Genomic DNA, 10768 nt, shown 5'->3' on the forward strand with positions numbered 1-10768 from the left:
TTGTTTTTTTTTTTTTTTTTTTTTTTTTTTTTTTTTTTTTTTTTTTTGTTTTTTTAATGATGATAGATTAAATTGTCTTGGCGACTGATACCATGTCAAAGTAATTAGGGCTCAAAGCTTGAGTCCTTCTCATTGATCTCAAATCATATAAATAGAGTACATAGCTTCCTAAGATGATCGATATCACAAGATATTCTACATATAAAAGATATTCGTTCTCCTCGGCCTCATCGTCAAACTTCCCATTTTTATGCCTTACAAGATAAAACAAAGTCAGAATTTTAGTATAAAGAAAAATAAAGTGTTCGTGCATAGGACAAATATTCAATATACCTCTTTGACTTCTCCCATAACTTTAAATACATGGGATCATCTTTAGCTTGGGATGAGGTGGTTACATTCTTTATATATACAAGTTAGACATCTGGATCTTACTAGCTAAATAATGGAACCAATAGATTTGTATATTAAAAGTTCATAAGTAGACAAAATGTCTCAAACATATAGATATAATTATATGAATAGATATGATTCTAGGAAACACTTCTAGTACCTAGAGATTTCACCCAAATGGAAATTATATGTATGGTATGGAGACTCATGTACAGAGACTCATGTATAGAGCACTAGACCACTAGTAATCAGAACAAATATCACATATTCAAGGACAGCTCAATTATATATATAGAGGAGTGAATTTCAACCACTTGATCCAAATTCTTCTTGATATTAATGCTGATATTAGGACTATACATGAAAAAAAATCACCCCATGCACATACAGCTTTGTCACGCCCAACAATCAGAACAAAGAGTTTACCCAATCAAGCAATTAGAATATTCTCAAAGCTAATATTCACTAATAAGCTTTTCAAACACCTGAACAAAATATTCACTAATGTTTAATACGACAATCAATAACATCCAAAACAAACCGAAAAATAAGTAGCAAAACTAACAATTAGAAACAGAACATAATATGGATAAATTGCAATCAAACATATAGCTTCACTAGTTTAAGAGCAACAAATAGAAGAAACTGTCTCAAACATATAGATATAATTATATGAATAGATATGATAATATACTACTTAATTAGTAATCATCTATCACATAAACTGCATTTATTCTTAACTTGCTTCATAGTAATCATCAACAAATTGGCAAAAGATTGCAGAAACAATAACAATAACAACAACCTGCCACCGCAACACACCTGCAACTCCAATCAGCCCTGCTACCTCACTGTTTGGTGAATATTACCTCACTGGCTCACTACTAGCTAGTATAATACTATCAGATAGAGTTATCAATTATCACATGCGCATAATTTCAGATAGAGTTATCAATTATCACAATTCATAGTAATCAAAACAAATTACAATTATCCCAATTCACAGTAATCAATAGCTCATACGATCAATTAAGCAATTAAATCGATAAACCACTGATAAAATACGAATAATTCTGATTTGCTTCTCCATACTCTATCTGACATTACTAACATAAATAACAACTCCCAAAAACTTGCAGAATCGACAAATTGACAAAAAAAATTGACAAATGTAGAGCAATACTAACATGCAGCAACAAATTGACAAAAAAAATCAACAAATTAAGAGCAAGGATTTCGAGAACAACAAATTCGTACAAATCAAAAGCTTAATCACATAGTTTTGAGCCAAAATTTACCAAAATTTTGCGACACAATTAGAGCGACTTCGAGCAATGATTTGGAGCGAAATCTGACTTGCAATCTGACCGACACAATCTGATTTGGAGCAATGAATCTGAACCTTAAGAGCAAGGATTAGGAGTGAAGAATTAGAGCGAAGAATTAGGTAGAAAAAATAGAGCGAAGAATCATAGATTAGCGATTTAGGGTTCATGCATATTTTGGGGAAAAACGTTCAGAGAGAAAAACCTATGTTTTAATTTCTTATGTCCTTTTTTTTTAATAGAGAAAAACCTTTGTTTTATTTTAGTAAAATGTTTATTGACCAACGAGGGCAAAAAAGAAATTCGCCCTTTTTGCTATTGACCAACGAGGGCGAAAATGGAATTCGCCTGGTTTGTTTGAAATACAAAGACGAAAGTAACATTCGCCCTGTTTGTTTCTTTTTTGTTTTGTAAAATAGCCAAAACGTTTACTTTGTTGATTTATTTTATTGAACAACGAGGGCGAAAATGAAATTCGCCCTCTTTGCTCTATTATAGAGGACGATTTTGTGAATTCGCCCTCTTAGCTCTATTATAGAGGACGAAAAATTAATTCGCCCTGTTTGCTTTGAAGTACAAAGACGAAGGTAACATTCGCCCTCTTTGCTCTGTAATAAAAGGGCAATTATTATTTCGCCCTCCTTGATAGAAACTAACAAGGCAAAATTAAACTCGCCCTCCTTGATCAATGTATATCGCCCTCTTTGATCTTTTTTCTTGTAGTGATCGGTGCATGTCACCAAAGATCTTGCCCATTTACGTGCTATCAAAAGTACACATATCATATTCTTAAGACGACATATTAAGAATATGGTTCTGCATATGAAATCTATTCACATATTCTTAATGGATAATAATTTAGATGTAATTAGGTCAATACTTATAACTTTCGCAAGATCAGAAACCATTAAAACTATTTGAATGGTAGCATAGAGGCGATGACATGAATTATATTGTTAATATTGTGATATCCATATATAAATACCTAGCAAAACCAACCCTATGTGTTTTTAGTTACTTGGATTATTTTCTAAAATATCAAATAAAAGAGAAGCATATAATAACCTATTCCAAGTATCTGGAACACCAGGAAGGCACCAATGACTACAATCAGCATAACTATTGCTATTTTTCTCATCTTTAGTAATATACAAAGATGGATGTGCATCAATTCGATGTTCCGAAAGCTTGGTAGTGTTCAAGTAGTTCACTTGAGGTTTACTCATCCATTTTATAACGCCCTCGACGGCGTCTACCATGGATTTCGGGAAGCCCGGTATAAAGGAATCATCCCTTATAGGTTGTGTTTTATTAAAGCACCATTGATTAGGTTTTCTAAGTCGGTGCACGGGTGAATAGCCATTGAAGAACACAGTTGTTTTGTTACGATCAACGTTTTTCTTTATCCATGATGCCCATGTTTTCATGCCTCGTTCATATGCTAATTCAATTGGCATTTTCTTTTTCAATTTTCCCTTGTACTCGAACACCTCCCACCTGAAAATAAATATATATGAATAATATTGCAAGATAAATTGTGAATTTAATATTAATGTAAGTCCCATTCAAAGATCTATGCTAAACACTATTTTTTACTTCTCTTCGAGTTTAATAAAGTTTGTATATAATGTTGGCCTTTAACCATTAGATCGAATAATAGAGTATAAAACATATTCAATTTGGCCCAAAGTATATTAATAATGCCATCAAAAAAACAAAAATATAGGGTTGGGAAACAATCTTAATCAAAAGATTAAACTGATAATTAAAACTAAGGGGCCCTTTGGTTCGCACGAAGGAATCGGAATGGAATGAACAAAGGGAAAGGAGAAGAGTGGAATGAAAATACCCTTTTTTTGCTTTGTTTTTAAAACAAAAGGAATCAATCCCACCACTACACCACCACACCACCACCACCACAACCACCACACCACCACACATTTCATCTTTCTCAGCCACCAACCTCCTCGTCGGCCTTTCCCTGCCCCTCGCCGGCTCTCCCCCTCCCCTCGCCGCCCTTTTCCTCCCCTCGCCGTCACTAGCCGCGTGAGCCACGACCACCCCTCCCCCGAAAAAACCTCCCCTAGCCCCGACCTCCCTTGACCCCGAAAACCGCCGCTCAGCCTCCCACCACCCTCGAAACCCTAGCGGTGGTGGGAGGCTGGGCGGCGGTTTTCGGGATCAAGGGAGGTCGGGGCTAGGGGAGGTCGGCGAGGCTCGGGGGAGGGGAGGGGCGGTGGTTGGGGAGGGGCGGCGGTGGTCTGGGATGGTTTTCCGGTGGTGGTGTGAAGGTGGGTAGGGAAAGGGAATGGGAAAGTCTTGGGGGGGGGGGAATGAAGTTGGAAGGATTTGGGGTAATGGGGAGGGTAAAGGGAATGATTAAAAGTGCTAAACAAACATCAACAAAGGGAATCGAACCAGTTGATTCCGATTCCCTTTCCTGATTACCCCCAACCAAACGGCCCCTAAGATTGTTTTAGATACTCTATCAAATTTATATGTTCTATCAGCTATATATTAATTGCAGCATAGAGGTAGTGATCTCCAAAATATAATGGAGTTGCTCTTAGTATATGTCATTCTAAATAATCTAAATTTCAAGGATATATATATTTTCAAAATGATCTCATACATACATAGAAACTAATTTAGGTAGACCGCATGCAAGACCATAAAAAATAAAAATAAAAAATAAAAATAAAAAAAAAAAAAAAGGTAGACCTCATGCAAGACCATGTTATTAGATTATTTACTTGAAATTGTTAGTGGTTAGTTCATTTCTAATCTACAGGAATACGGTCTCCATCTTAATTAAGTGATCGCGTTAGTGGAGTCATTAATAGTAAGTGTTACTATTCCTTACTTTTTGCTTAGTTTATTTTACACTATATATGTTGTTATGTTGTTCGTATTTCAACATCTTTCCCTTACCTCACATTTACTATATTGGTACTAATTTAGGAATGCATAAACAAATTGCACGAATCATTTTCCAGATTTAGCTCCTTCTCCAACATTTGTGCCCTAATGTCTAGGTATAATCATTTACCTATTACTGCATCCGTTTCATAATGTTAGTCCCATATAGGCATATACTATTTTGGGCGTTTCAAAAAGATCTACCCTTATTGAATATGTTATATTTTTAACTTAATTTATTTTTTGGAAATAATTGGTTGTGGATTGATGACATGGATCTAAGTAAGGAAATCTCTACCTTGAATTATGCAATTAAGACTTCTAATAAATTAAAAAAAAAAAAAAAAAAACTTAAATAAGGTCAACTAATGATGAATTATTTTGTCATTTGATGTTAAATTCCAAATATCTTTCTTTTCTTATTTTATGTGATTGATTCCATATGGGACTAATATTATGAAACGGAGGGAATATTAATTATGAAGATTAATACAGTATTAAGGTTATGATTGGAAGCTAAGTTTGTAACTTAAATTATTGTAAAATTCACAATATATCAAATTAAACTTACGCTCTTGATTTTCCTTTTGGTTCCCACCAATGGCCTGAGTTGAATACCATAATATCAGCTCCTTTGCACTTCTCAAAATTCTCCGAAAGCTTGTCAAGGACTAGTACCTTTTTGCCACTTTCATGGTTTTTGTTAATGTCAACCAAAAATGCACTCCAATAAAATTCTAAAGTGAAGTTATATTCCTGCAAAAACAATCATCTTATACTATAATACAAAATATTTTTAACAATAATATCCTTATCCTTAATTTTGAATGAAATTACTATAAAATTAGCCACTTCATTTCATTTGGTTTTGATTCATACCTTAGCTTTCCAGGTGTTTGTGTAGCGTCGGTGTTCATCGGCTTTAGCTATGTAAGAAGGGTCTGAAGTGAAGAGAAGACAAGCAAGAGACTCCCACATGTTTCGATTTAGCGAATCTCCTACGAGTATCATCCTTTTGTTCCTCAGCCTTTCTAGCATCTTGGTTCCATTAAACCTAAGAATAAAATGGACATAATAAATTAAACTATTAAGGTTAGAAAAATATACCATGTATGTTGTGTACAATCGAAGCTATGTTGTATCCAATTCGGTGTTTAATTGATCTTGCAATCTAATCTACCTAATTGTGGAACATTGAAATAATCAAAGAACATAATAGAGAACAGGGAAACAGGCACAAAGGAATTGTTGTATGATAGATCGAGGGTAAAACCAATCTTGGGTCTAATCATCAGCTTTAATTTTTAATTGGTATTTAGATAATTGATATAAGAGTCAAGGTAAAAAAAAAGATCAATTGTTCATTTCATGCATGGAACCATATCCTTTCAAAGTGGAATATTTAATATAATGCGTAAAGGAGGCCTAATGGTGGCAATTGGGTCATTCAAATCAGAGATCACTTACAAATAGGGTCGTTTTGGATCACATCATGATTTTTGGGTAAGACTTGTTCAGGTTGAAGTTTGGTCTATCCGATAGGGTTGGGTCATTTTTTAGTTATATTACCAACATGCTTATTAAGATACCCTCATTGGTGATCTTGTTTCTTGTCAGTACCAATGTTTCACCTACACATATGTCCACGAACTTTGAACAAAAACAAAACAAATCTTATATTATTATCAATATTAATAGATGTAAAAAGTAAAAAGTTCATATTCGAAAATATACATTGAGAAGATATGATTAAGTACCCACAGGACTATGTTTATGTTATGGTACACCAATAATTGTCATAGTGGTGTAGGTGAATGTTGTGAAAGTTAAATTAGGCTAGGATGTTTAACAAAATTTTAGGAAGTACTCATTATTATTAGAAACGTTTATTTTTGGGTTGGAAGGTTTATCTCGGGTCCGGTTCAGATTGGTTCAACTGTACTTGTCGATTTCGGGTGATGAATTTGGGCTGGGTTTCAATTTTCAAGTTGGAAAATGGGGTATATTGGTTAGTTTGCTAGGTCTAAGGAGGTTCATTGTGCCTCCACAAATCAGATTCAAAGGGATCTAATGTGAGGGGGTTGTCTGCAGTGTTATAGTGTAGTATAAAACCAATTTTGGGGCTATAATTAACCATTGTATAATGTTTTTGGTTAGAACCCCATAATTGTTTTTATAATCTAGTAATGTCCAAAGAAAATACCACTTGTAGTAGTGCTAACATGTACTCCCTGTCCCTTTTTTTTGAATTTTTTGCCCCATAACCGATATTTGGGTCAATTTTTTAATTAATTTGATCATAAATTCTCATTAATCTCTAAGAAATAATATAGTCATGTGGAATCTTATTGGATTCGTTTATTGTATATTTTATTAATATCTAGTGTTTATAATTTTTACACTTATAGAAATGAAGATATAACATTTTAAGATCGATACGTCTCAAAAACATGTAAAGTCAAATAAAGCAAAAATATAGGACACAGGGAGTAATATTTAACCTCTTGTACTCATCAAATTTTTTGAATTTATTGCCATGGCATCCCTTAAAGTGAATATGGATGAGGATGATAACAAATATGTCTAGAATTCAATAAAAATATACTATGAATGATCTTGCTAAAATGTTTAGTATCGGTAATGACACAAGAGTTCATTTTACTATTTAGTTTTCGTTACTACGGAGTACTCCCTCCGTCCCTAAATTACATTCCTCCTTTTTATTTTTGGTATTCCAAAATTACATTCTTCCTTTCTATTTTTGGTAAGTATTTTTTTAGTAAATCAACTCTCTTTTTCTGTTTCTCACTCATCCTTACCTAATCACAATCATAATTCTTGTGTCAAATTACAATTAATATGATTGGTTAAAAATTTTCAATTAGAAGCATGTGATTGGTCCTTTTTTTTTTGCAAATGATTGATGACATGTCATGAGTAATAACTAATCTATCTTTGTACTTCCCATTGCATTATCTAATTATTGTTATTTGTCTTATTCTTCCCTCCTTAATTTCCGTGTAAATTTCCAAAGAGGATTGTAATTTAGGGACGGATGGAGTACCATTTACCTAATTAATGTGCTATTGAATTGTAGGTTATTAGTTCTACAATTGCGTTCTACATAGGAATTCTCAATTAAAGTGATAAGTCTTAAGAAATAGATGTGCCACACTCTACAGATGCAATTTAGATTGCTAATTAAGAATTATTTCATGCATATATTATATAGTTCGTATAAAATATCAAAGGAGTTGGTCAACATTAAATCAAGAAAACTACATACTTACACCGGTATATCACAATCTCGAGCTTCCCATCTCCACTTCTCATACTTAGAATCAAGCCTCCCGTTAGCTTGGCAGCTAAACTTCTCGTTAATAAATGGACACTTGAACGAATCGTACCGAGGACCTTCCTCCGCCTTATAAACCCATCTCCCATCAAACATATTGCACTTCTTTCTTTCTTTTTTCGTCGATTTCTCAATGTCGTCAACAATGGTAGTAGATGGTTTCAAAGGCTTTATAATAACACTAGGAGATGGATTAACAATGGAAGTAGATGGTTTCAATGGTTTTACAATAACACTAGTAGATGGATTATTTAGTAATTGAAAAGGTACTAAATCTACCATAGCTTTTTTAGCAGCTAGAAAATTTATATCTTGATGTACTTTATCAAGATAGAAGACGAAGACGAGGAATCCGAGTAAGAATCCTAGGAAGAAGGGTTTCCATTTCTCAACAATGGAGGGTTTTTGCTCCATAACAGAAAATAAACAAGGTAACTTTTTCAAAAAAGAAAATAAACAAGGTAACACTTATACTTTTGTTGGTTTTATTTACTAGGAGTATATATTACGGATATTTTTAGAATATTTAATAACAAATATATGGTCAACTATATAGACTTATTTTAGTAAAAGACGATGTGAATAAATAGTAAAATATGAAGAAGTAATGTTTCCAAGTCAGTACCATAAATAGCTCAAATCTCTAAGTGCAATCTATACGTGAAAACTTCCTACTTGTTGGCATCGTGCATGTTGTAATGTAATACAATATACGTATAATATGCATGTGTAATTAATCGAGTGAAGAATACCGTAGTTTCAACTCCAAATCACAAATAGCTTTGGTAATTGTATTGATGTAGAAATAGTCCAAAACTTGGAGTAAGAGTTAAGTCAATTTATCAATTTTTGAGGCATATATTGGAAATTTAAATAGAAAATAATTATTACTAGTACTTATTATTCATGAAATTAATAATTTAGCAAATGCTATTGCAAATACCATATTAGCAAACGGGTCAAGTGTTTCAATTCACTTTCAAGCAGGTTATGGTTAACCTCCTAACGCCCGTTCTCTTCACCTTATTTTTGCTGAACTGAAATTATTTTTACTGAATTGAAATTATTTTGTTGAACTGAAATTGTTTTTACCGATTTTCTATTATAATTTTTCTTTAAGAAAACTAAATTTTACTGAACAGATTTTATTTTTATTGAACTGAAATTAATTTCACTGAACTGAACTTATTTTCACAAAACTGAAATTTAAAAAAAGTTTAAAATTACATTGCAATTGTAGCCCATGTGTCTACAGGTGTGCATGATACAACATGAAACCGCTTGAACCAAAACTGAATAATTTACGTCCTTTTAACCTATCTACCAAACTTTGAAAAAACGTTTAAAATAGATGTAGCCCATGCACCTATGTTGGCATGACCCAAAAACACAAAGTAAATTTTGTATACATTAATCACCTGGTGTGCACTATAGGACCGAATCGGACTGGTTTGGTCCATTATTTTCCTGGTCTGTGGTTAAAATAAGAGTTAATTCGTATTTCATTTTGCTGTGGATAAAAAATCGGAATTTTTTCCTTGTGGATTGGAGACTTAGTTTTTATGTTTTTTCACATAATAAAAAATTACTATAATTTAGGAGATTGAAGAAGTTCTAGGTATAGTGGCAAATAACGAAATTTCGTTAATCTAGTGGCATATTATGTAAATATGTGCAAAAGCTTGGCCAATAGTTTTGTACTTTCTATAGCTGTTCAATGACCTTATGCAACTTGCTTTTGACTTTATGCAGCAAATTACGCATGTGTACCTCACTTGGTAGATGAAAAGATAATTATAACCCAGATAAACAACACAGAGTTTTATATGCGGTTGGCCGCACTGTACGGCCAGCCACATTTTTTATATTTTCTCTCTCCTCTCTCTCTCCTCTACCTTCCTCCATTTTCACTTCCTAACTTTCTCTCTCTAACCATCAATGGCCGAGCTAGGTCTTCCGCCGTCGTCAGGTTCGTCGTCTCCGTCCAGATCTCCTCGAAGTTCCAAGCCAGATCGTCGTCACCGTCTTCGTTTCGTTGTCGTTAAAGCTCCTCGAAACTCCAAACCAACCCAAACATTCGTCGTTGTCTTCATATTTGCCGGCGAAATTAGCCAAAGACCTCCACCTCCGTCGTTGTCCAGTTAATTGATTGCTGTTGGAGTCGAGCAATTGCAAAATCTCAGTTAATTGCTCTTATCTACTGTAAATTGATTCATTCTACTGCATTTCGTTTTGTTGAAGAATTTTAATGCTCATTCTTCCATAATTTTCATTTTTTCGCTACTTTTCGTATTAGATGTTTGAATTTGAGTCCTAGAGGCAGGTGGCGTGTTAGGGGCTCGATGTATTTGGCGATGGCATAGGGGCTCGATCCTCCCTTTTCATTCAGACCAACAATTGCTTCCTTTATCATCTGCAACATTTCTTATATAAATTTGTTTTATGAAAATTTGATTTAAATTGATACATGAAAGTTTCGTTATTTTGGTTTGATTTGGATGAATTTGTGGTCCCTGTTTTGTTATTGTTGATGTTTACTTCAAGGGTTACTAGGTTGGGGTCACTTAAGCAGTTACTAAGGGTTACTAGGTCAGTTAGGGGTTACTAGGTCGGTCAGGGGTTACTAGGTCGGTCAGGGGTTACCAGGTCAATCAGGGGTTACTTGGTCAGGGGTTACCTTGTCTGGGGAGTTACTAGAAGGGTTACTAATATGGCACCTTGCCGCACCGTGCGGCTACCCGCACCAGAAACGCGCTGGATAAACAAATTTCGTTGA

The 10768-nt window shown here is 34.0% G+C and overlaps 1 protein-coding gene and 1 long non-coding RNA gene across 2 annotated transcripts; both read right to left on the reverse strand.

Annotated features, from left to right (window-relative positions):
• On the reverse strand, positions 1 to 2378 carry LOC145621154 (uncharacterized). The gene is made up of 2 exons (XR_014108357.1): positions 1692 to 2378; positions 1 to 254 (listed from the first exon to the last, which is right to left on the reverse strand). It is a non-coding gene; the product is annotated as an uncharacterized LOC145621154 (long non-coding RNA).
• Positions 2379 to 2728: 350 nt separating this feature from the next.
• On the reverse strand, positions 2729 to 8406 carry LOC145621628 (protein trichome birefringence-like 42). Its single transcript, XM_081676349.1, has 4 exons — positions 7928 to 8406; positions 5517 to 5691; positions 5209 to 5393; positions 2729 to 3215 (listed from the first exon to the last, which is right to left on the reverse strand). Exons 1-4 carry the CDS (start codon positions 8404 to 8406, stop codon positions 2729 to 2731), a joined length of 1326 nt encoding a protein of 441 aa, XP_081532475.1.
• Positions 8407 to 10768: the final 2362 nt, after the last annotated feature.

Source organism: Chenopodium album, chromosome 27 (genome assembly GCF_948465745.1).
Source record: "Chenopodium album chromosome 27, dcCheAlbu1.1, whole genome shotgun sequence".
NCBI classification, from domain to species: domain Eukaryota; kingdom Viridiplantae; phylum Streptophyta; class Magnoliopsida; order Caryophyllales; family Amaranthaceae; genus Chenopodium; species Chenopodium album.